The sequence below is a fragment of the Pinus tabuliformis genome, chromosome 7, assembly GCF_031772625.1.
Source record: "Pinus tabuliformis cultivar Carrire ecotype Pingquan chromosome 7, CPIR1, whole genome shotgun sequence".
Classification (NCBI taxonomy): Eukaryota; Viridiplantae; Streptophyta; class Pinopsida; order Pinales; family Pinaceae; genus Pinus; species Pinus tabuliformis.
This window is the reverse complement of record NC_142293.1, coordinates 1,073,556,075-1,073,583,916: the sequence shown is the minus strand read 5'-3', so window position 1 is coordinate 1,073,583,916 and position 27,842 is coordinate 1,073,556,075. Positions and strand designations below refer to the sequence as shown.

The 27,842-nt window shown below is 39.1% G+C and overlaps 1 protein-coding gene across 1 annotated transcript in view; it reads left to right on the top strand.

The window, feature by feature from the left end:
• Positions 1-27,149, top strand: part of TIM9 (Tim10/DDP family zinc finger protein) — a 39,460-nt gene extending 12,311 nt beyond the window's left edge. The window contains exon 2 of the mRNA XM_089459348.1: positions 26,572-27,149. Within this exon, the coding sequence (XP_089315474.1) occupies positions 26,572-26,758 (187 nt within the window). The 3' untranslated portion in view covers positions 26,759-27,149. The remainder of the gene's footprint in view (positions 1-26,571) is intronic.
• Positions 27,150-27,842: the final 693 nt, after the last annotated feature.

Below are 27,842 nucleotides of genomic sequence, written 5' to 3'. Positions count from 1 at the left end.
GGATTCAGGCTTGATGATGACATAGATAGGCTTCCACTCTTTAAGTCATGACGGTGGTCTGTGGCTGCTTGAGAATAGACTGAGTGACTTGAGCTGCGTCAATTTCAGAGATTTGTGCCTTTTCGATACTTCATTACAGTGATAATTTTTGCCTTAAAAATGATGCATATTACGGTAAAAAACTGGTGTCACTTCACTGTGATTGGGATCCGACTTTAGTTTCAGAAATTCAGAAGGTAGACAGTAAATTGAATTATTACACTTCTTTGCTGGAAATTCTTAGATGTTCTGTGTAGACAATACTGCCGATGTGACAGAGAACATCTCCATTGAATCAGGGATGAATTATAATGTTGCGTCCTGCTTAGAAGAATGCCCTAAGGAGGGCTGAAGTGCCAAGGCTGCTTCATATCTGTCAAGTTTACCCAACCGAAACCATAAGGAGCCAATAAACCTTTTGCTGCTCCTTGAATATTACAGGATTGGTGATAAATAGAACAAGCATTGCATGGTCAAACTAATGTTTGAGACTGCAGGGAAAAGATTTTTTTCGCTAGTCCTGCTTCAGTTGTCTTGAATTCAGTGGTGAGACATGCAAGATAGAGCTGCCCAAATGAAACACCAAAGACCCAAAAAAATTATTTTCAATCGGAACTTAGGTTGATTTACGGGTTAAGCGAGTTCCTCCACGCAGAACCTAAAATCCTTCCATCTTTGTTAAATCTCCAGAAACCCTTAAGCCGCAAGTAAGTATCATATTTGATTAGCGATGATTTTCACTCAAAAATCACAGATAAAAAACTTAACTGCATATACTTCTCATTACTTCTAACTGCAGACAGAAGAAATACTTCGCATATGTATCACTTCAAGATAGGACTGCTTCCATTAGTTGCTGAAGTAGGACTTTGCAATTATGATTAGCATTTTTAGGTTTGATTAGCGGTCTTCATGAGCTCTTAAGCCCAGCTCTAACATATACCCAAACTTGAATTCTTAGCTCTTTTAGAGATCTTTTATGATTGCTAGGGCTTGCAACAAGATACTTCTTCATTTTAACAGTCCCTTGCTCAATGGAAACTTGACAACTTCTCTTGTGATTACATTCCTCCTCTTTCACTCTGGCTTGGGTTTGTCCTCTCCTGAGCTCTGATTCCATGTTAATTTTTGGTTAACATGTTCTTTGCTTAGGACAGTTACTTCAATGTTTCATATTAGCCCATTTATTGATCCTTATTATTTTCCATTAGCAATCACATAAATCATTATCATATTGACAGTTACTGAAAAAAGAACACACACGATAAATGCTGAAGACAAGCCAAGACAAGAGAACACAAGAATATGTCTCAAGCCAGGGAAAAACCTCAAGATGGGGAAAACCCTTGATCAATTCTTCTTATTCTTAGTATCAAATGTTCAGCAGAGAGAGAGAGTACAATAATTCAATGTCAAGATTGACTTGCCAATTTGAAGATCTAATATCACTTTCCTTAGATAAATAGATGGCCCAATCATAGTTGCAATTTTGGGGCAATCAAATTGTGCTCTCTTAAGCTGGTGACATACTGCTGAAGAAGCTTGGACTGGTTAGGGCTACTTACAGTTCATCAAGGAGCTACTATAAACTGTCTGATCTGGACAACCATCCACCTAGCATTCAAGACTACACGAATACATCATATCTTATGATCACAAGTGCTAGAGTTTACTGCTCCTGGTTAGGGCATGAGGTGCACAGCTACAGTCCTCACAAACACACCCAAAACAACCTTCTACTGTTGCGGCCTCCCTCCAAGACAATCTGTCCTCCTTCTGCTACATATCTGGGCTTAGTCCAGCCCCCAGACAAGCCTCCACGTCAACTAGCCTTCACCAAAATAGGACTGCGGCCCGCCTGTGTAGATGCTTACCCTCTCGGCCCATAGTTTAGCAAGATAAGGCCTGCGGCCTGCTTGAGAAAGGCTCCTGTAGGTGCAGCCCACCTAGGAGAGAGATTTCACACCATAAAAAATACACCTAAACACTCCAACTCTTCCCTTATGCCTGCGGTCAGCCTCAGGGATAACTCGGACCTGCAATAGAAGATAGATATGCCCAGAACAGTCCTCAAATAAGCCCAGACTTCCCTTAACTGGCTCGCGCTCCTGCCTAAGGTACTCGGCCCATCAAACAGCCCAGCCTTGATGTCAACCTAGCCTTTTTGCCTTCTTTGGGGTCATCTTCCTTCTGTGGTTATTTTGGAGTGAAGAAATATATGTAGTGGATGATCAAATGCTGTTGGAGGACACTCCCTTTTATAGGAGAGATGGAGAGGGGTTCCACTTTATTAATTTACTCCAAGCCGACATTGATAAATGGCACATGTGAGGGCTTGATTCAAAAACATATCTTTCCTTGACCAAATTTGATGATCTTTAGGTTGATTTTGGTCCTCTCGAAAGAGGAATTCAATGCGATAATCATGTTCATCAAATGAGCAGTCTAAAGTGGAATTTGACCCTAGCTGTCAATTTCAACAAAACTAGAAATGGATCAAAGTGGATATGAAAAAAATACATAAAATAATTAATTTTTAATGAAAAGTTTTATTTTAAGATTTTAACCCATTAGAGACAAAGTTTGCTCATTTATATACCATTTAAGGGTAAATATATTAAAATGGCGTAGTGTGCAATACATGTCAACAACAAAATACATAACCAATAAGGCTCTAAGTCGTCTCTAGAGTCTGAAAATAATGGTACAAATTATTGGGCCACTAACATATTACAAATCACTGATCAACGTGATCTCTCATCAAGCTCATCATTGATTCACCACTACTAGAAATGGGATCATCAACAAGAGCTACATAAACATCATCTAGTTCAAAGTCTTTAGACTTGGATTGCTCAACCTTATAATATGGTAGAAATTGAAAAAGTTTAACATGCCTAACCAATGATTTTGGTTTGAGTGAAGGGTTCATCTCCTCAATATTATAATATGGTAGAAAAAGCTTAGCATGCCCAACCAATTATTTTGCTTTGAGTGAGGGTACATTTTTGTTAAGGCCATAGTAGAGGGGTTTAACAATGAATAACACCAACATCAACGAAGTTCAACAATCAATACCACCAACGTTTACGAAGTTTGACAATCAATACCACCAACATCAAGGTACTTAAAGGGCTTCATGCTTTTGATCAAATGTCGATCCCATACCCTCACACATGACAAAATCAAATGGAAACTTTGTAATCTCCCAAATCTTGAAATCCTGAAAACTATTAAGTTTGCTGAATTCTGAGTGAAATTTAAAGTTTAATTTCTCCATATGAAATCCAATGAGGTCGGAACCACTCTCAAACATCCTAAGTCAATTCATGGTAATTTTAAAAATTTAAGTAAAAGAATGATTCAACCTTTTATTTTAAGAATTTAACATTACCCCTAATGTCCCTAAGAGATTAATTGGCACAAGGGACAAACTTACAAAGTATCATATTGGTCCCCATAGGCGGTCAGTAAGGGGCAAGTTTTGGGGCAGTTGGGGTGAAAAAGCCCAAAGTTGGGGTTTACAATCTATAAATAGAAGAGGATTAGAATCACTTGAGGCATCACTGGATTGGATTATTTGTCTTTGTTTTCTTTGAGCCTGAGGCTCTAAGGGTTTTAAGACCCCATTTCTCCTTAGACTAGTTTCGGTGGAGGTGATCCCACCCTACCTAGTCACCTCTCCTTCTACCTTTTTCTATATTGTTCTGGCCACTGGGAAAAAATATTTATCTGAAGGACAATAAATCGTGTTGGGAAAATTGAGGCAAGATATTCAATTTTTCTCCCGAGGCTATTCAGATCTGTTCTGAGGCAAAAGATCAAACCATCTTGAGGCAAAGGCGACGAGTTCTGAAGTAAACGACAACCTAAGACCAAGGTAAATTTGTGGCAGGCTAGCGAGAGATTTTTGAGCCTATTCTGACGAGGGTTTCTTGAGCATAAACAAGGGTCTCCTGAGCAGTGTTGATAATATCGATATTGACAAAATATCAACGAGGGTCTAGAAAACATCTTATCGGCAATATCGACGAAAATATCAGCAAGCATAAAAAATGTATAATATATTCATTTTTTTAATTAGATTTTTAAACATATAAAACAATAAGAACATGAAATAAACACATGGGCACATAAATATGAAGAAGGCACTGATATATATGATGTCAAGTAGAAATGATACATCAAACGCGATACCAAATCCTGCTAATCCCTGATAATTGTCCAATCAAGGACTCAAATATGGAAAACCAATACAAAATAACATAAAATATATAAAAGTATCTCATCATCATGAGTTATATGTAGCAAAACAAATAAAACTAGCTGTTATCTATTTGAAATCAGTGCCCTTCCCCCCTTTTATGGGAAACATGATGGGATGTTTGCTAGGCCTGCCCCTAGCAGTAGAAGGCCCTGCCCCTGCACCCAAGGTCAAATAATGAGTTCTAGGTATGGAGCTGTGCTCTCCTATATCTATAGTAGATGGTGCTAATGCTAATGCTCCCATAGTCTCCTCCTCCTTTTCCTCTTCCTCCTGCTCCTCCTGTGCTACTCCTCCCTCGAGTCCTCTTCTTCTTGCTGCCCCTTTTCTAATGGATCATCTAGGTCTAACCATGAAGGTGACTCCTCGAAGATGGGCACGTCAGACTCCACCCTCCATTGAGACAATACATTAATATTGTCTAAGGAAATGGCATCTGGATCCATTGGTGCTTTTATTTGCTTCACTCGAAGTCGGATATTGTAATGCACATACATTAAATCATTGAGGTGTGCGAACTCCAACCTGTAAGAGTTTCAAAAAAACTAATGAATCTTGAGTCTTGACTCTTGACACTTAAGGGTCATAAATTTAAAATTTAAAATTACAACGAATGTAATTGCTCAACTGAAGGCTGAAGCTCAAAGTTATACCTGTTGCGTTTTTTTGAGTGTATTTTCTCGAATACACTCCAATTGCGCTGACACCCTGAAAAACTACATGTTTGACTCAGGATTCTTATGGCCAATTTCTGCAAATTTGGTGCCCTTGCACCATATAGTTTCGCCACCAAATATCTACAACAAAATAAAGAAATAAAAAAGTCAAAAACTTAAAACATAATTAAACTTTCAAATAAAAGTTATATAATTGAATTTTAAAAATCTAGAATTATAAATAAGGAAATTCTAAATTGAAAATTCTAATGAGTGATGACTTGTCACTTACGTGGCATGAAGAGGGTCCTTTCCCTAATAACATCATCAAAGCCAATTAGGCCAAGACTATCTCGATAAAACTGTATCTCGCGATTGATTTTACTACGAAGCTCAGGATAAGGTACCATTCTCTAAATACAGGAATGAAGCCCTTCCATCACCTCACCATCAAAATCAAAGGCGCATTTGTATGAAAATGCGGGGTTGAGGAAGAGGGCTACTGCATGAATGGTTCGATGAAGCATCCCTGCCCACCGACTATCAATCACATCCCATAACATCATATACCTATGAAGCCCAGCAGAACCCTTGTCTACATAATAAGAATGAATGGCCTCCTTGGCCCTACAAATAAGCCATTGTAGGCTTGTCCACATCTACCAATCTTAGAACCTTTACTATAGGTTCACTAATTGAGCACGCTTCTTCTACTCCCTGCCAAAACGTGTCAGTGTATACTATTTTTGCAATGGATCTCTCGTCCTGTCTCCTGTTGTATCTACAATCACGACACTCATCAGAAACAAACATTTGCTTCAAATCGAACTGGCATTGAAGCAAAGACTGAAGAGTAATAAAGTTGGTGGCAAAACGTGTGATTGCAGGACGCCACAACTCCTTGTTTCTAGTGTATCTCCTCATTTCTAGTGTATCTCCTCATGAGGCTAAGAACAAAAGCATGGTTATAAATAAACTTGTGGATGCTCCTAGCCATATCAATCACTTCCTTGATGAAGGAGAGTTTCCGCATATCCTCAAGCAACAAATCGATACAATGTGCTGCACACGGAGTTCAGAACAATGTGCGGTGCCTCTCCATAAGCTGCCGACAGACACATAATTAGCTGCATTGTCTGTTATGACTTGCACCACATTCTGCACACCAATCTCTTGGATGAACCCATCTAACAACTCACATATCATCTATGTCACAAGGTTTGTCGAACTTCAACCTTGAGGTTCGAATTTTGGTGAACCTTAAATTTTTTTTGAGGTTTGGCGAACTTCATTGAACCTCATAGCCGTTGACTCAAGCTTGTAATTTATCCTTGCAATTTACATGTTCATGATAGAATTTTTGATGTTTACTAATGTTGATTTCTTACTATTTTATCCTAAAATTCATTTTAAATAATATATATATATATAGACAAGCTTAATGGCGAAATTCATCAAAAAAATTCGAACTCAAACTGAACCTACTCATTACCGAACCCGAACCTTGTGACATTGTATATCATTGCTGCATCTTTTATATGTGCTGATGCATTCACTGATTTAATAAACATGGTACCTTTAGGACAATGTACCAAGAAATTTAGAAGGGTCCTACCCTTCCTATCTGTCCAAACATCAGACATCACTGTGCATCTAGATGAATGTTGCACGACTCGTACTCGTATAAGAGTCGTCTGGCTATTGACTCATTGACTCATATAAGACTCCGGAATGACCCATATAAAACTTGTATAAGACTCCGGGATGACTCGTATAAAACTCGTATACTTATGCAAAAAAAACTTAAAATATGGTAAATTTTAAGCACAAAAAAGAAACTAATGACAATTCCAATCCTTATAAATTATAAAAACTACAATATATGCATTAATTCATAACATCATCTCATATCTATGAAAGTACAACATAACATATTTGATTTTTGTAAGAAAAACATTTAGAGACTAAATAAGAAAAGGAATCATGATTTCATAATTAAAATAAAATTCAAATACATATGTCATAAATGATAAATGATTGTCTCATAACAATCTTGAGTCTCATCACTCATGGACGACCATGCCTACAATAAGTCCTCGTGGAGTTAATGCTAACATAGGAAGGCTGAAGCAATTGTGAGGTAGGTGTATTTGGAGTCTCCATTTGAGATGGCTAACTAGAGAGATCCTCAGTCTCCTCGTCAAGCTAACTCAAATCAGGGTGCTACTCCTTCACAACCCAATTAGACTCTAAGTCAATAGTATCCAATAAAATTGGATCTGTATCCTTTGGTTGCACTTGTTTTGTGAGCCTTCCTTAGCGCGTAGGGCCCTGTGGCTAAGTTTCTCAGTCACACAATGACCTTGTGTGGCTAACAAACTCAGCCACAGGGCCTTGCAGGCTGAGGAGGCAGTCCTCTTGAGCCCAAAAATTTTGCAAATTAAAAAAAATTGAAAACCAAAAAATATTAAATTGGATACAAAAAATTAAAAAAAAATTACATGGAAAACATTCAAACAAGGTTCATGAAGGCTATCTGAAGCTGGGTCTAATCTGATGAAACCTCCTTTAGCATCCTCAAAGAGCTCTCCTTCAATGTGCAATGGAGTCACTCAACATTCATAGAAATGAGCCAAACACTCAAATGACAAGTGAATGACAAATGGAAGGGCGAGAGGTGCTTATAAAGTATTTTCTTGCCTCCAATTTCCCTTTTCCTCTTCATTTCCAAAAAAGAAAAGAAAAAAAGAAGAGAAAAAAAATTGCAATATGAGGTTCGATGGATCTTATACGGGTCCTATGCAGGTCTTATGCCAAATCCGCGGGTCTTATATGAGTACACGAGTTTAATGCGAGTTTGGCGGATTAACGATCTTAAGCGTGGGTTTTATGCGAGTGACCCGACTTGCTATAGAACCCTCCAAGACCTGCGAGTACTTGCGGGTCTTAAGCGGGTGGTGCTTCACTGATCCAGACACTTCCCATGTTTGTTTCAACTCCGCCAATCTAGAGTTGATGTCTTGCTTTTTTGCTTGAAGAATTGGCCCCTGCAACTCCTTATATGTAGCACTTTTGTACCTTGGGCCCACAAAAACAATGGCATCACACATTGGATGCCAAAATGGATTGGTTTTGGCGATGTTGAGAGGTAAGTCGCTTCAGAAAAGACACCTCCCCATAACTCTATCTGCTTCTTGTTTCTACTTTTTTTTAACAATTGATTTTATGGAAGGTTGTGCTCCATGTCTTGTTCATGGAACAAAAAAAGATGACCTTACGCTAGCAGTAGTAGGTGATGCTGTGGAGCCCCTCCCACCAGCCTCAGCCTTAAAATCAGAAGAAGATATCTCGAAAGATCTACCTGCACGTTCAACCTTGTTTCTTTCTGTCTCTTCCTTCTTTCTATCTTTTTCATCAATTGCTTCAAGAGCTTTTTGTATAAGCTTCGGACTAGAAACTGTAAAAAGCCCAACATCATTTTCAGGGAGTCTAGCCAGATGGTATTTCAATCGCGTAACCCCTCCTGTCATCTTGGTCCCACACAGTTTGCATGATAGATATGTCCGATTTGTCCCACCATCAGGCTCCTCATACTCCCAAAATGGGTCCAAGGCTTTTAGCATATTTGTAGCGGGCTAATTCAAACCTAGGGCACCAAAAAAACAAAAAATTGGAATTAATGATTAAAGTTACTCCACCCATACACAAAAAATAATAAGTAATAACCACCTCATTTTACAAAATAAACTTTTTGCTACATTTTTTGCAATGTGAATTCAATGAAAAATGGCAATAAGAGGGTGCATTTGAGAGTTAAAAAAAGAAATGGAGTTTGTTGTCCGAATATGGAGAAAACCCTTGCATTGGCTCATGGACAGGAAAATCATAGCAAATAGAAAAAAGAAAAAGAAGCAAAATGTTGGTAGGCAAAAAGGCAAGCAAAAATAACCCTAAATCTATGAAAAAATCATTAACATAGGGGTTTTTAAGAACATACTTGTTAATGGAAGAAATGAAGTTTGTTTAACTATTCTTCAATCTTTGATCCACAAAAATTTTGTAGTTGGTGGTGATAATGGCTGTTTGATCCTCAATTCCTCCTTGACAACTACCACAACGCTCTCCCCATCCTTCTCCAACGCTCAGAAAATCGAAATGAGCAAAAAAAAAAACCAATTTTCCCTTTTCTAGGCGCGATGATATTTCCTATCGTTGCGTGATATTTTTGTGAGATATCGACGATATCTCAGAAATATCGCGATATTTTCTCAGTGATATTTCGGCTCGCTGAAAATATCGTGATATTTCCGATATTGGGCGATATATCGCCGATATGGTCATCACTAATCCTGAGCATTAATTCAAGCAGATTGAACCCTTAATGAGGACAACGAAGAGGCAAATTAAAGCTTGTGACAGATCAATGCTGTATGGAGCATTATAGTGGCACTATGGCTAAATTGGAGGAGTTTTTGGGCAAATTCGAAAGTCAATTCCCTTTTTATTTTTTTTCTACTTGTTTTGGCAACAAGGAATTCAAAGAAGTCGGCATTGTTATTGTGAGGGGGGGACAACTACTCTCCGCCATTTTTGAGAAGTGTGAGTTGCTGTTAGCTATTCTCCTTTCGCGGGTAGAGGAATTTTGTTTTAGGCGGTGCAGTGGGCTCATGGGACGTCGACCTCGGTGGAATGAGGAACCTTGGTTTGTGGATACAAGGTGGAGCTCTGGAGCTAAGCCCCATTTTCATGTTGGTGTCTAGCAATACAACTCACTTCTTCTGCATGTAACATTGGTGGCCTACATCTCCTTGGGTAATTTCCTTTTTAAAGTCAATGTTCTCTTATGGTTTCTAATCTCCTGTGAGGATAAGTTTGGCCGATTAATTGCATGGTTATTTAATTGTTGTTGTGGTATATGGAAATTCCATGTTCTATTGTTTATATCTGGGAAGGGGGTTCTGACCTTATTTATTGAAGTGTGAGAGAATTGGGGTTATTATGTCTTTGGTATTGGTCTCTTCTGGAGCCCTTGCTTAGGTGGGTTGTGTGGGGCGTTGGGACAAGGTTTTTCGCTGTGGGAGGGCTTGAATTATGTGGACTTTAAATTTTATGCTAAGTGGTTACAAGTACCTTAGGGTGAAAATCTCGGCTAGTTAATTTCTTGAGGGCTTCTTGTTTTCGTAACACCTGGGTAATCCTAGCCTCTGTGGGAATGCTTAGAGTGGTAACCTTGACTGTTTTATGTGATGTTGGGGGAATTGGGGAGTGGGTTTACTTAAGGAGCCAAGTCTTAATATAGTGTTGCAGGAGGGATTTATTCCCTTGAGTTTCTCCATCCACGGTGGTATTCTTGGCCAACCCGAGTATCAAGTTGGGTCTATGCGTGGTCTCCAGGTGGTTGGGTCCAGAGTCTTGGTTCTTTGACTCATTAAGGTTACAAACTTTTCTTTCAAGGGGAGTAGCAACTGTGTCATGTCCCCGAGGGATTAATTGGCCCAAGGGATGAAGTAGCCTATCGATCCTCGTAGGTTGTAGTGCTCAATAAAGGGGGAAACCCCAAAATACCCAATGTTGGACAAGTTTTGGGGTAGTTGGGGCGGAAAAGCACAAAATTGGTGCTTGATGTGAATCACTCAATTAATTAAAGAGACAAGAGGCCTAGAAGCACTTGAGGCATCATTGGATTGGATCATTTTATCTTTGTCCTTGTTTGAGGGTATAAGACCCTTTTTACTCTTAGACTAGTTTCAATGGAGGTGATCCTACCCTACCTAGTCACTCTCTTTTATTTTATCTATTGGTTTCTTGTTTTGGCACAAGGTTTCTTCATATAAGGAACAACGAAGTATCTCAAGACAAATCTGTGAGGCTGGTCAAATTCCTTAGAAGCTTATTACCGGAACAAATTGTAGTTTTGGTTGCCAAGCGAGTTTGTTCAAAGGACAAAATAACGAAGTTATGGGTGAACCTACTTTGAGGTCATACGAGCTGCGCTATAGCAAATAGAAGTATTACTCTGGAGGCAGTTGAAGGTTACGTTTTGAAGTAGGTCGAAGTCTTTTTGAGCAAAGAACGAAATACTGGGCAATTGAAAGGGGTTTTTTGAAGGCCTACATATCGAATTCTTGAGGCCACTGAGGTAAATCAATCGAATTTCTTGAGACAATTCGTGATCAATTTGAAGTCGGAACTAGTATGGAATCCTCCTGAAGCAGTGCACAATTGATTGAAGTCTGACTTGAGGTAAAGGAGATGAGTTTTCGGTGGTAGATGAAATTTTGAGGCTAAGATAGGATCAATTCTGTGATAAGGGGTCGAATCATATAACGCTGATCTTGTGCGATGGTCCCTAAGGTAGTTTCAACATCATCTAAAGTCAGTAGAGTTGAAGATATGGTAGAATTCCTTGTACTCTTGGGCAAGAACCTTCCATGATGAAATCGTTCCTCATTCTTTGAAGAAATTTGATGTTCTAAACAAAGTAGATGTTCCTTTGTAGTCTGCTTGTAGAGTTTCGGGCCAGAGAATTCAAGGGATACTGGACGTGTGATGCTTAATTTGTATACGGTTCAATAATTGTATTTTGTTGAATTTGGACTAGACTTCAGATCATTGAATTTTAATATAGTGGGTTGAGCTATGAACATTAGCATCATTGTTGAATGGAAAGTGAAATGCTAGTGAGCAAACAAAGATATTGTTGCATTTTTCTATTGAATGGAATTGTCCATTTCCTTCATTTTGTAAAAGAACATTGTTGGTAAAACCCTAGTGTTCATAAGAAATTCTAGAGAAAAATTACGCTAGATCACTATAGGGGTATCATAGCACAAGCATCCTACCAGCTTGTGAGTACATGAGCCTTATATTCTTCCAACAGATACCGACAACGTCACAATAAGGAAAAAGAGAAACACCCATCGTTCAGCCATGAGGGATAGAGCAGGGCGAGGAGAATAGGATCCAGGGACAATAGCAAATTATCGACAGATACCTGCAGGGACAACAACAAGGGCAACAATTGATTCAAGGACAACAGGATATAGCCCGAATATTAGCTCAAGGACAACAACAATTCAATTAGATAATGGCTCGACTGCTATGAAACCCAAACGCTGCTGGCAACAACAGGGCCACCACTGAAGGTAGCAGTAACCATAATCCTGGTCCTACTGTACATACTAACACCATGGCATCCACTGCTAGTTACAAATTGCTACTTCCTCAGTTTATAAATAATCAAGCATTGATAGCCCAAGAAAGTAATAGAGTTGAACAAACTCTGATGACTACTTCTAGGAGTATGCAACACTGGAAGAAAACACTCTAGCAACCCTAAATTTTTGAGAAAGCAACAATATCAGATTCCAAAATAGACCCATGGAACAACAAAATTCTGACCTAATGCACAAAGTGAGTATACTTTCCTTCCCCTCATTTGATGGGTCATTAAAATGCTCAGCCAAGGCTTGGGTGCAAAAGTTGGACACCTATCTCCAACTCAATCCCATGCAGGAAAGAGATGCTATTCAATTTGCCATACTACACTTAGAAGGAGAAGCACATGATTGGTGGTATCATGGATTGGCTATGTTGGGACATGCAAACATCACCTCTTATGTAGATTTTACACAAAGGTTGATAGATAGATTTGATTGGAAGAATCTGGGTTTACACTTTAGATAGCTGGCACAACTCGTGCAAACCGGATCACATAGAGTTTATTGCAAAAATTCGAACAAATTGCAATCATGGTGACAAACATATCTGAAGAATGTTTAGTCATGCTTTCACGCAGGCATGAGCTGAACCTCTACAAGGCTGGGTCAAGGCATTCAATCCTGCAACCCTTTTGGATGCCATCAAGAAGACTTGAGATATGGGAAATGCAACACCAAAAGTGAAGGCTCCACCCATGCCACCAGTCATTCCAAAGGACAAGGGCAAGAAGATATCTTTGGACAATGAAACCGAGAAAGATCGGCTAGATGAAGAGACTTGAAGTGAGCTTAGAAGAAAGAGACCCCGTTTCACTTGCAAAGAGCCATAGGAACTAGGTCATCGATGTTCCAAAAAAGGTAAGATTCACTACGTTGAAGTACTGCTCGATAGTGATAGTGAGAGCGATACATCGCAGCTACCGAGCAAGCAGCTCAACATCCATGAAGAAGCACCACCCCCAAAAGTAGTGAGGAAGCCACTCCTGAGAATTGAAGGATGTACTTTCGCCACTCTCTCAGGAATACCAAAATATCACACATTCAAAATCAAGGGCACAATACAAGGGCAAGATGTCATAGAATTGATAGATGGTGGAACAACATACAACTTTATTGATGTAGCCTGTGGTGGTAAGGAGAGGCATCCTTGTCCAAGAATTTGAGGGCTTCGAAGTGAGGAGAGCCGATGAATATCATATGACATGCACCTAGGTAGTTCCACAGTTGGGTGTCACTCTTGGTAAGTATACGCTTTCCAATGATTTTTATGTGATAGAATTGGAAAATACAAACAAGGTACTGGGAGTTGAATGGTTGTACTTGCTAGGAAGAATTGTAATGAACTACCAAACGATGGAAATGGAATTCCGAGACCCAAAGGGCAGCAAGGTAGTTCTAATAGGCATGACCAGTGGTGGTCCCCACTTTGTCACAACTCAACAAATGAGGTTATACCCAAACAAGGAGAGGTCACTTGCATGTCAGCTTGTAGCAACTTACAATCCAATGATGTCAGCAAGCGGAACACGACACATTCTTGAGAGATTGGAGAGCTCATATCTTAGTAGAGTACTCTAAGTATAATTTTTCTTGCGAAATATTGGATGGATTCATGTATGATGACAGGAATAAGGTGTAAGATGAAATCATCTTATACAAAGATGAGATATATTTTGTCCCTGTATCTAAGCTCAAGAAAAAGCTTGTCATAACTACACATAGCAAACCAACTAAAGTTGCTGAGAAATTAAGTACAGTAGCAGGGGAAGAGAGGCACACAGGTCAAGCTGGCATGAAGACATATTATCCATCTGACACCAATGTTGCATATGTGGACTGGCTTGCTGTTGAACAGGTAAGGTCAAACAAGACTGCAACATCTTTATCAGGCATGATTAGCAGACTTGAGGGCACATGTAGAATATACTGCAGGAGGCTGAAAATAGTGGCTGCTGTCTATATTCTGAACAAATTTTTGTTGTCCCTGAACCACTTTGGGGGATGATTAGGCGAAAATTTCAGGGAAATTCCGTTGGAGGACATTCTTGAAAAATTGGGGAGCAAGGTGGAAGTCTAATGGGTTAATTGACTGCTACAAAACAGGGAGAATGGTGCAGCCTGAGCATTGCTAAAAGCTCTAATAGAGGAATTAAATGGATTGTATATTGGCAGCATAAACTCAATATATTGGAACCTATGAAGTTCGTGCCTCATGCAAGTATAGAAGTTGAAGCATACAAGGGTCACCATTTGAGTAACTAATGAAGACATGGGTGTAGGCAATAGAGTTTTGGGGCAGCAGGGGTAAAAAGCGAAAAGTTGGGGCTTGGTGTGAGCATCACTCAATTAATTAAAGAGAAAACCCCATCATGAAAATCTATAAATACAAGAAGCGCAGGAGCATTTGAGGCATCATTGGATTGGATTATTTTATCTCTGTCCTTTGAGCCTGAGGCTCTGAGAGTTTAAGATCCCTTTCACTCTTGGACTAGTTTCAGTGGAGGTGATCCCACCCTACCTAGTCAGTCTCTTTTTTATTTTTTCTATTGGTTTCTTGTTCTGGCACAGGGTTTCTTCATACAAGGAACAATGAGGTATCTCAAAACAAATCTGTGAGGCTGGTCGAATTCCTCGGGACCTTATTACATGGACAGATTGTAGTTCTGGTGGCCAAGTGAGTCTGTTCAAGGACAAAATAACGAAGTTCTGGGTAGACCTAGTTTGAGGTCATACGAGCTGCTCTGTAGCAAATAGAAGTATTACTCTGGAGGCAGCTGAAGGTTATGTTTTGAAGTAGGTCGAAGTCCTTCTGAGTAGAGAACAATATTCTTGGCAGCCAAAAGGTCTCCTGAAGGTTGCGGACCAAATTCTTGAGGCCACTGAGGTAAATCAGTTGAATTTCCTGAGACAATTCATGATCAATTTGAAGTTGGAACTGGTGTGAAATCCTCCTGAAGTAGTCCACACTTGATTGAAGTCTGATCTGAGGTAAAGGCGATGAGTTTTTGGATGTAGATGAATTTTTCAGGCTAAGACAGGATCAATTCTGTGACAAGGGGTCAAATCATTTGAGGCTGATCCAGTGCGAGGGTTTTTGACCATCTGAAGTCAGTAGAGTTGAAGACAGGGTCAAAATCCTTATACTCGGGCAAAAATCTTCCATGATGGAACTGTTCCTCATCTTCTGAAGAAATATGCGGTTCTGAACAGAGTAGATGTTATTCCTGTAAGAGTCCTTTGTAGTCTGTTTGTAGAGGTTCAGGTCAGAGAATTCAAGGGATACTAGATGTGTGATGTTTAGTCTGTATACAGTTCAGTAGTATTTTGTTGAATTTGGACTAGACATCAGATCATTCAATTTTAGTACAGTTGGTTGAGTTATGAACATTAGCGTTGTTGTTGAACGGAAAGTGAATTGCTTGTGAGTAACCAGTGATATTGTTGCATTGTGCTATTGAATGGAATTGTCCATTTCCTTCATTTTGTAAAACAACATTTTTGGTAAAACCCTAGTGTTCATAAGAAATTCTAGGGAAAAATTACCCTAGATTGCTACAAACTGTGCTTTTGTCTGTGGGCTATTGATATTCAGGGCATTGCAGGATTTTGATAAACAGGGCGCTGCTATCTGTCTTCTGTGTTCTGGTGCAATTCGGGTTAGCTCTGGATGAGAAGTTGAAGAGGTGGGGGAGGAGGCCGAGGCCCAAAGGGGCGTAATTGGGACCACATGGAAGCGCGAGAGGCTGCTTTAGCCTTTCATGAGTCCACCCCCGCAGATGTGTGCAGTGAACTGCAAAATATGGAGAACCTGGCTGTCAGAGATAGACACTCTATGTCAGACTCAGAATTCTTTGAAGAGTTTGGGTAATTGGTCTCGGACCTTGGTCACACCAGGGGATGAAAAGGCAGTACCTCCAAGCTCTCTTCCTCTACTGGAAAATGAAGGCGTTGATGGGCAAAAACCTTATGGAGAGGCAAGCATATCAATATAACATCTTTGCCAATCTCGTGGATGTTAAAAGAGAGCAGCGGAATATGAGATTCTACATGGAGTAGATGGACAACTGGCTGGCTCAAATTGAGCAGCATCTTCCCTGTATTGTTACTTCATTAGCCCCTCCGGGATCGAGTGCAAGAGATTGGGCACCTTTGAATTCTTCTGACTCTTAGTTTCCTGTTGTGGCATTTTTGTTATGGTTTGATGTCACTGTAGACTCCTTTGTGAAGATGCAATTTTTGATATTATTACAGTTTTGGACTTGTTATTCTTCTAACAGATGGTCAGAATACCTGGTTTCCCTGGGCAGTTTGAGACCATCTACCACAAAATATTGATGTTAGAGCTGGGCTGAACATTGTAACATCTTTGGATTAATGGAAGGAAACACCACTTAAAGTTTGGTAAGCTTTGAACTTGTAGCTTCAAGTTCGCTGAACCAGTGACTTAGGTTTTGGCCATGTTTCGGTGTTTCAGGGCATTTTTGGTACCAGCACACTTTGGGTTGATTGGCGTTTCCTGCAACATAGTTGCCTAGGTGATCCCAGATCTGATCTTTTATTGAGATGTGATTATTATCCTTTAGAGAGTGTTATAGCATGAATTTTGAAAAACAGCATTTAAATTGCTTTAAAACTTGTAATTGAGAATAAGAACTTGAAAATAGAAATTGCAGCAATTCAGAGAATATAACAGCAAGCACATTAACACAATGACACCAAAAGTTTGTTAACGGAGTTCGGCTATCTTCAAGCCTACATCTCCGGGCCTTGGTCTTCAGTGGGGAGGCCTTTATATTAAATCTTCAAAACCATAAATACATAAAGAAAATTGCTTCAGATACAATCCTGAACAATCCTGCTGCAATCTGCTCTGTCTCAGGATCCTGTAGCAACTCTCGGTTTTGGAAGAGGCTTCTTGGATCTCCTAGAAAGTGCCTTCAAAGTTTTCAGTCTCGCTGCCTGTACCTGCTCAAAAGCTTTTATGCTGCACCAAAAATACCACTCCTATGGCCTGGGCGCATTGGCAAGTTTTTATAGGGCCACGGGCAGGTCCCAAGGTCAAACCCGTGGAGCTCCTGGGCTTTACTTGGCAAATCGTTTTAACAGATATAAGTCTTGGCTCTTTATGGTTAAAAACCATATGATAATTTTGCAATACGTTATAAGAGACTTTAAATATGGCGCATTTCATATATATTTATGGCTGATGGTATTAATACTATGGGTTGGCGCTTTATGAATATGGTATAAGTCGTAACCATATCGATGGTGGTATCAGTCTACAACCCGTGGCATATGACATGGCATTTAATAACTCCCTTTATCAATACTCCGTGCCATGGTATTTAATGAGACCTACACTATATGTGAACTGTTGTTAGCGCTGATAACCATAGTTTTGGGTTGGTGGGGCTGCTGGATGTGGCGGGCTCCGCCAACCCTACCCCCACTTGCCATATTTCATCAACTTAAATATAATAATGCGTCCTATGTAATACGAAGGCAATACGGTGGTGGAGTGGTAAAGTTTTGTAATATGTTGGTAGAGGTTGCCGGTTTGACCCCGATGCTGCCCATCCGACCTTTGACCTGTACCTACGTTGACTTTGACTTGCCACGTGTCATGATGTAAGGTTGCCACTTGGCCTGCAAAGGCCCATTTTTTTACTTGTTTGCCATAAACTTCAGAATTTGTTTTCTCCTTCATACGGAGGCTATTTTCGAAACCGAATATACCACTGGAATCAGCACGACAAGCTCTTCAACTTGGTGCTGGTTTTGCGAGCATCTGAGACTGTAAAATTCTGAGCATTTCAAAGGTCCTTGATCATCTATTGATCAATTTCGGATCACTAGGAAATATTGTTTTGCCATTGCGGCTCACTTTGATATCTGCACCATGTACATTTCAAAACAAATCTTACGGTTTTGCCAGTTGCTGTGATCTTTTTTACATGTTTTGTGGACTGGTTTCTTTAATCCTATGGGTGTGGTGTGGAAGAAAAAGAGAAAATTGATGGATAGCCAAGGCCCCAATCAATCTAGAAAATTACAAGTCAAATTATAAAAGAAACTAAAAAAGAGGTCGATTGCCAAAAGTGTTTTATCTTTATTCCACAGTCGTAACTATATAGTCTGAAGTCAGATTCACACCATAAGGATTTGAGAAGATGAACTGTTGCTTCTCATGTGCTGTACTCACACAAGCTACAGGGGCAAAGTCACATGAACACCATGAGAATGACCTCCAATGCTTAGATACAAACTTGCTTCAATAACCTGTCATGAAAAGACTCAGTAAGAAGAATGGAGATGGAAATGAAGAATGCAAATACTTTAGAATTATTCACCGACCAGTCTTAATACTCTTTCCATCTAACAGAATGAGTATGGGAGTGCACATAGAACATCTCTTAGAATTATTGAGTGCAGGAGATAAGAATATATTGAGGGTGCCCTCTTCCTGTGTATAATAGAATGAAGAAGGAGAGGAATTATTCCAAGAGAAAGCTATCCCAAGTGCACCGGTAGATTGCCAATGATAGATGAGCCTTGCTGGAAATAGCCACTAACAACTACCTTGTATGTTGTACTTGGTTTACTTTGTACAAAATAAGAATATGATTCCATATTCGTAGTCAAAGATAGTTTTTTAATATGGTGTATTTCATGCCTAGTTAAAAACAAATGATGCAAGCAATATGGTGGCTTGCACTGTGAACAGGCCAATGAAGAAGAGGAGTTGAGGTTAAAATGAATGAAAAACCAAAATCTGATCATAATAATTAAGAAGGAATATTAGAAAAGCTGGCTGCAATAATAGAAAATAATATAATAATAAAATAAGCTTGCATAGATCCGTCTTAATTCCGATCTTTTAAGCAGTGAGAAGTTTGCGCTTTGCTTGACTTTTGATCACTCTCAGCACTTAATAGATCTAGGGTTAGGATGGATCTATGCTGGTTTATTTTTCAAGGATGTGTTAAGATTACAGGGATTGCCTAAAGGCTATGATCATTACCTCTGATTGTGACACCTATATTTTGAGTCATTTTAGGATTCTCTGGAAGAATCTGGACCTCTGGTTGAGACACCTATATTTTAGGTCATTGTTAGGACTCTTTGGAGGAATCTGAACACAAAAGTGTAGTATATGCCATCCTATCACAAGCAAACTGATGGGGGCAGACCAAGGTTTTAAATTGAATGTTGGGCATCCTTTTGATTTATGATTTCTCTAAGCTGGAAACGAACCCAAATAGTGGAATAACTTGACAAACAAAGCAAATGGTTATTTGTTATGCACCATTCCGAATGTTGTATTGTAGCACCCTAAAAGATGTTACAGGTTTAGTAAATTGGCCAATAGGGGAGAGGTGTAGTGGTGATGTTGATGCTTCTGCTGAGCGAATGCAACAAATATGCAAATGATAAATCAAACTGTAATTAAGAAAAAGAAACGAGAAGCACAAGGATGTTGGTGACAAGTCAACCCCACAGAAGAATTTGAAGAAAGTTATTTGGTGATTGTGTGCTTCAGAAAAGAGAGATTTTCCAAGGAAATTAATGACAATGCATGTCAAGTGGAGCTACTGACATAGTATGAATCATGACATGTCTCCAATCTTCAATATTATAGATTCGTATCAATACCATGAAGGGTGACAACAATTGAGGTTGAAGAAGAAATGTTCCAGTAGGGAAACAAATTTATAGGGAGAACAGTAGATGGGATAGGTGATCCGTAAACTGGTGTAGATATTCCACTAGACAGTTAATCACAACAGATCTACTAAAACATATACGAAAATCCGAAATCTACACTATGAGGGTTAATTTCTTCTTATTCTGATTTGTTAATTACTGTTTAATGCATATGCATCCGAATTCTAATGATGCAGAAAATAGAGAACAATTAGAACAACCTTGCACCAACCACAATAACACAAGATATGAGCTGGGAAACCCTTTTGGGAGAAAACCCCGCTGGAAGGTGAGGCTGCTCCGCTCTCTCTTTCTCTGAATGGAGATGGATGCAAGTATAGAGGAGTGAGACCTGTGGCCCCTGGGCTGCTACAATATATAAACTCTCTGTATTTGCTCTCTCTATCCGCTCCCAGCCACTCTGCACATCTATGGAGCCAATGGCACTCAAATAGAATGAAACCCCTTTTCCTTCCAGTGGCCCAGTTATAACACAGCTGGATAGCATATTAGTAGTTAAGTTCTAGGTGGCATAGATTTTGCATGTGGACTTCAATTGAGGTTATTCTTGTGCAATTGAGGCTATTCTTGTGCTGTTGGAAAGATATGTGTGTGTAGAATAGTGCTAGAGAGTGTGGTGCCTAAGCGAGAAAGTTTTACTCCAAAAAAACGTTGTTTGATGCGTGAAACTGGTTTCGGAAGATTTCAGACCCCATTTTGCAAAACTGTGACCTACTGTAAAGTACCAAGTGAATTTTGCCCTAGGTTTCCTGAAGGTAACTATGGTTTACATTAAAATTTCCTCTCTGTTCAAATTATTAATCATTCCAGCTCCCAGTAGACAGTACAACAATCATACAGAACAATGCTTGAAATCAATAATGCACAGCAATCAAAATCCAGTTGTTTGGTAAAACTGAGCCAGCTCTAGGGCAATTACAAATAGTTAGTTCCAGATTCGACAACCCGATACTGATTTCTATCAACTAGCTGGGTTATATTATTTTGTTCTAACCAAAGGAGACGCTAGTACCAAATTCTAATACCTCAGTATCGTGCCTCCTCTCTCTGTCCAAATCACTACAACAATTCAATTTTGTTCAGATCAGGGTCCTTGTACTTCCTTAGGGCCTTCTTCAATCTCATTATAGGCTCTCACTTCTTGTACATAACTCACTTAATTTCCTGGCTTCGAATCTGTGGATTAACGTAGGTGTAAGAATATTTATATGCGTCTGGATATTCAGTCAACTCGCCTGGATATGCGTCTGGTATGCGTATGCATTTGGATGTTACGTGTTTGGATGTTTATACACGTATATTTCTGGATATTGATATGCGTTTGAATATTCCAAGGATTCCGCTCTGCTTCAGCTTAAATAATTTGAGCCCTACCTCAGATAATAAACCATTGGGTGCTTCAGATTCCAAGTGGTTCGGCTGGACTTCACACTGTAATTGTCCAGTATTACAATTTGTCCTCATGGGATCCGCCTTGCTTAGAGTTATTCGCTCTTTAAGTCACAGAGATTTCGATCGTCTTGGACGAATTTCCACTGGGGTTTGACGACCAGTGATCTATCCAAAAATTAGTTTCCAAGGAGTTCTTTCAGCCTTTAGACTTTACTTGAGATACCCCGCGGTGATGAATTTCTCCCTGTGCCAGAATGTTATAGATCAGACCCAGAAATAATATAGATCTGATAAGAAAATATAAGATAATGCAAATAAACTTAGAAATAATATGAAATGATTGTTTATTGATCAAACCCTTAAGGTAGGGCAACACCGTACATTCACTCCTTAAGGAAGGAGAGCACTCCACAAGCCATATGCATGTTCATACAATAATCCCTTGACTATTCCTTGACATGGAGTCTCTAGCCTCTATATAGGCCTCATACATACAATACCATGGGTCATTACCATGGTTTCCTCATACCATCAACTAATACCATGGGCCCATTACATTATTATTAACTACTTGTGGTCCCTTACATGATATGGGTTAACCACCTTATTTATTACCATGGCCCATCCCATTATTACATTATTACCTTGGGTACCTCCCTTGGTACCCCGTATTATCCCCCCTAGGTATATAACACTCCACCCCCCTTAGCATGTTTCGTCCCCGAAACATGGGAAGAACACAAATAATAAGATCTACTCAAAAGGGTAGTCCACTGGTACCATGCACGTGCATCTAGCCATCCAAGAGAGAGGTGAACCCTCGATCTCGCTGGTGCCTCGCTCGCTTGAGATGGAAGTTGACCGTGGCAGCTCTTCTGTGTTGATGTGTAGTAGGTGGATCTAGGCTCCTTGCTATCCATCATACAGGGGTTGTTGTCCTTGTGGCTAGTTGGTTGCCATCTTGTTGGTTGTTTTCTTGCGGGGTGATGTGGGTGATGATATGTTGAAGTTTTAACCCACGGTGTCTTTTTCTTTAATTCACCCTGCTGTGGTGTCTGTTGTCGTGTCTTCTTTTCCAATATGACTTCAACCACTGAGCCCTCCTCTGATGTATCAACACCTGTAACCTTTTCTGCTTCAGCTTCTGTTTGTGTTTGATTATCTATCATCACTAGCTCATCATCTAATATGTCAGACTCTGGAACATCTTCTGCTTCCGCCTCCTTGGACTCTACCTGTTTATTAATGGAAATATCCTGTAATGTAATTTTCTTCTTTTTATACCAGAGCTTCAGGAATTTCTTCTGTACATTAATATTGATAGTACCCACTGATTCCATCCAAGGGTATCCCAAAACAACATCCATGTTATCCATATCTGAAGCATAAAAATCACCATGGAACACATACTTATCCATAGAAATCTTCAAATCCTTGTACACTTGAACATCCTTATCATCCACTTGTGCGTTTTGAATGTGTTTTGCTGGAATTTGTAATTTTTTTGTAAGTTGACATTTATGAGATTTTGTTTGCAACTCGGATTTATAGACACAATGATTTCTCCTTCTGAATCAATCCATGAACCTGCAATAAAGAGATACCAGTAGAAAATAACCCTTTAGGTTCCTTGGTTTCCTTCTTTTCTGTAAAAATAAAATCTTTGCTAGGTTGTGTGTTTGTCTGTGTGAGCTTATCCACAAGATTGGTTTTACGGTCAAAGTGGTCCATAAGATCTTTTGTGAATGTGTCCCAAGTCAAGGGCCTTCGATAGCAACGTCGATGCCATTGCCACCATTGCCGTCTTTCATTGTCCAAGTACAGTATTCCCACACTCAACTGAGTCTAATCATCCATGATATAATTCAATTTAAAATATTTCTCCATTTGTGCTAGCCATTTGGCTGGATGAGAGCCATCAAATTTATACAAGTCCTGAAAATTCTGACCTAGGGCCGCCATCACAAAAAAAGGCGAAAATTTGAAATGGTCACAATTCCGTCAATATTACTCAGAATCCCTATTATAACCTGTTTTTGGAAATTGAACAATCATTCTGCATCTGCCCATGTGGTAGAAATCTTGATCCATGCACTTGGAATTTCAGATTTGCGCTGCAACTCTCTCGCCGTCACCAAAATTTCTGCAAAAAGAGCTGATTTTAAATCAGCGATATCTCCCTCATTCGGACTCCGATTCGACTGATTTTTTTTTGAAATTGAGTGTTTTTTCACACAAAATCTAGATCTACAATTAGATTTTGCAAATCTTGCACCAAGACGTCCAGATCTGTGCCGCAAATTCGCTGCCCCGAAAAATTGTCTACAACCCCACTGATTTTAAAATCAGCGATATCTCCTTCATCCGGACTCCGATTCAACTGATTTTTTTTTGAAATCGGCTATTTTTTCATAAATAATCCAGATCTGCAATTAGATTTAGCAGATCTTGCACCAAAATGTACAGATTTGATCTGCAAACTTGCCGCCCCTGAAATCCTGCAAAAATAAAAAAATTTCTCCACTTTTGTGCCCAAGAAAGTGCTCTGATACCACTTGTTATAGATCAGACCCAAAAATAATATAGATCTGATAAGAAAATATAAGATAATGCAAATAAACCCAGAAATAATATAAAATGATTGTTTATTGATCAAACCCTTAAGGTAGGGCAACACCATACATTCATTCCTTAAGGAGAGCACTCCACAAGCCATATGCATGTTCATACAATAATCCCTTGACTATTCCTTGACATGGAGTCTCTAGCCTCTATATAGGCCTCATACATACAATACCATGGGTCATTACCATGGTTCCCTCATACCATCAACTAATACCATGGGCCCATTACATTATTATTAACTACTTGTGGTCTCTTATATGATATGGGTTAACCACCTTATTTATTACTATGGCCCATCCCATTATTACATTATTACCTTGGGTACCTCCCTTGGTACCCCATATTATCCCCCCTAGGTATATAACACAGAATAAATAATGCATCTACTTCAATGTTAGTTTGTCTAGAATTCCGTTATTCTCCAGTTCGACTTGCATGGCCCAGAAGTGACTTCGGATGGATGGATTTGCCTTAGAACGAATCTGCCTGTCTTGATGAACCTTCTTAGACCAGACAATTCCCTCAACAATCCTGTGCCAGAACAAGATAAAAGATAAAAAGATAATTTTATCAACTAGGGTGGAATCTTTCACCACCGAAATTGATAGCAGAAAATGGGTCTTAAACCCTCAGAGACTCAGGCTCAAAGAAAATCAGAGATAATTGATCCAATCCAATGGTGCTCCAAATGAGTTCATCCCTCTTGTATTTATAGATTTCCTAGAGGGGTTTCTCCTCTTAATTGATAGAGTAAAATACACTCCAAACCCAAACTTTGGGTTTCTCTGCCCAGCTGCCCCAAAACATGCCCAGAGGTTGGGTATTTTGGGGTTTTTCCCTTTATCAAGACTATAGCCTATGGGGAGCGATAGGCTACTTCGTCTCTTGGACTATTAATTTCTCGGGAACATTACACCCACCAGTAAAATTGGTTATGTGAGCTGATTCCTCCACTTTTTCCACTTTGAAAGCATCAAGATAGATGAAAAATAATATAATGATCCAGCCCGGATCAACTGGTGAAGTATTGGATGTTAAGATTGTAAATGTTATATCCTCTAAGTTCTAACAAGAAATGATATTTTGTGAAATGGAAGAACCAGTCTCATGAAGAAAGTATGTGGACTTTGGAGGCTGAATTAAGAAAATAGTGAACAGAACGTTTTGCAAGATATGACCATATAATGGGAATTCATTGTCAAAATACATACTTTATACTAAGGTGGCTTGAAGATTAGAATGACGTGGAAAAAATATCAAGTAGCATAAATAGTGTTAGGTTACCCGAACCTGTGTGTTTTTGGCTGGCTTAACAGTTACTTCCATGTTATGGAAATAGATTCCAGTTGTCTGGAATGTTATATTCCTTGTTCCACACAACTATCTCCTGTGGTATTGGTTCATATGTTGCCCACATCACTTGTTGCATGATCTCTTCCTTGCTCAGACCAGCTCCTTCCTTGTTTTACAGAACTTTCTTCTGTGGTATTGGCTTATATGTTGCCGACATCACCTGTTGCATTATCTCTTCCTTGCTCAGACCAGCTCCTTCCTGTGAAATATTCTGATAGGTTACGTGCATCTGTTCTCAATTAAGTTTTTCCTCTCTTTCAAGTTGAGCCCCCATGATTAAGTTGACTTGCTTTTAGGTGCCATTCTTTTGGCATAATATTAATTATTTGATATAGACTTATTTCTGTTTGTATTCCCTGTTTCCTTGACTAGTTTTCCATTTGAGATAAAATGGTTCCATTTAATTTGCATAATGACTGCTTGTAATTATTATATCAAACACTCTTTCTTTGTTCATGATATAGAGCCAGCTATGGAGCACTATTCTTTACTTGGGCTCTTTGTCCTTTCCCTTGTGACTGGGATACAAGTCAGTACATTTACAGTGTTTTGTCCCTAGAGAGTTTCTTATCTCTCTGCCTAGTGGAATCATATGAGTTTGTGGCAAAGGAAGTAAGAATAAAGAAACTGGAAAGCCATACTCTGTATTCGGAGACTATTCAAAGATAGAAGATAAGGTCTTTAAATCACCTCTATGTCTTACATTTAAGGTGTTGAGTTTGTGGCAAAGGAAGTAAGAATAAAGAAACTGGAAAGCCATACTCTGTATTCGGAGACTATTCAAAGATAGAAGATAAGGTCTTTAAATCACCTCTATGTCTTACATTTAAGGTGTTGTTTGTTCTCTTTTATGCACTTCTCTCCCTGACTATTTACTGAGTGTTCAGACTGTTTGAATTAAAAAAACCTGAGATAAGTTATTATCTATTTGACATGCATATAAAAGATAATTTCTGGTTCCAACTAGCCATGATAAAAATAAGCAATGCAAATTCTTTCTTCCTGTTGATATGGGTAAAGATAAAAGGGTGCAAGTTCAAGCCAGAAATATTGTTGCGATTGATTGGCATCTATGCTTGGACTTTTTTTTTCCACCAAAAAGTGTCCAGAAAGATTTTTTGTGGGTATCTTGCCCCTGCAGTAGTAGGAGGAAAATGTTATCATGCACCATTGGCTTATTGCTGGCTACTGTTATCCAGTTTATAACTCTGTGAGCAAACAGTCAGGTTCCTGTAATTTGTCCTATATTGGATTTTTTTCTTGCTAACTTTTTTCAGCTCTTTCTTCTTCTCTGCAGTCTGAGGATGTATAATTCATTGGTGGAAAGGTGCTTTGACCATTGTGTCGATAGTTTTCGCCGCAAGTCCCTGGACAAGCAGGAAGAGACGTGTGTTCAACGCTGCGCAGAGAAATTTTTAAAGCATTCCATGCGTGTGAGTATGAGGTTTGCTGAGCTCAATCAAGGAAGCCCGACTCCTGATTAGTTTTTTCTTGAAGGATACAAAAAAATTGCGGAGATCAAGAATAAGGCATATTATTTTTTAGCGGCAAGCAGAAGATGATTATCTGTTTCTTCTATTTAAAAATTTTGGTTCATGCCAATTATTTCAGTTGTCAAGTGTTAATTGCTGGCACCCTTTTTGAAATTGATTACCTTTTTGAGATTGATTAACGAAACACGATATGGGGAATCAATGTTTGCTTGCATACAAGAGAGGCAAACATTTTTGTTAGTCCATGTTTCTTAAACCTGAATCGAACAGGTTTTGTGAAAAGGAAGGCATTTCTTTTAGCACTTTGAATACAACTAAAAATAATTTGTAATTTGACTGTTTTATTAATTTCAAAAAAAGTGTGGACACCCTTTTAATTGAACATTGACAACAATGCAAAAACACCTGACCCTATTTAGCAAATGAAATGCCAGTTGTCCATGCCATATGATTTGTCGAGTGGTTTTACCCCCCTAGAATGTGACTTGAATCTTATATTGCATATAAGAATATACACATGTGAATTGTTTGGCCTGGTGAGATTATCTTTTATTAAGTATTTGACCACCTTCATATATATTCTGTGAGATCACAGCACAAGGAATTGCCCAGATGAGATCATAATATCTGTGTTACATTCTGCCACATGCATGATGTCCATGTTGCATGACATCCATCTTATATGCTTTATGTTTTTACCTTGTTGATATCATTGTTCTCACTTGTTAGTGAGTATGATCATTTGGGTCTCTGGTTTTCATTTGTAAATTGAGGTGTTGTGCTTTAAACAAATTTGTGTTCTATTTTTATATTCTTCTTTTCGTGGTCTCTGTTTTTCATTTGTAAATTGAGGTGTTGTGCTTTAAACAAATTTGTGTTCTATTTTTATGTTCTTCTTTTCGTGGTGAAGGCATTATGCTCCTCGTTTCCCTGTGTTGACTAGTCTTCGGTTATTTCTCATTGAAAGATGTGTCGATAGTGTTGCTCTCCATTGCCCTCGATCATAACCATATACTCAGCTTTCATTTTTCTCGTGTGTAGGATCAATGTTCCTTATTTCTGTTACATTTTGATT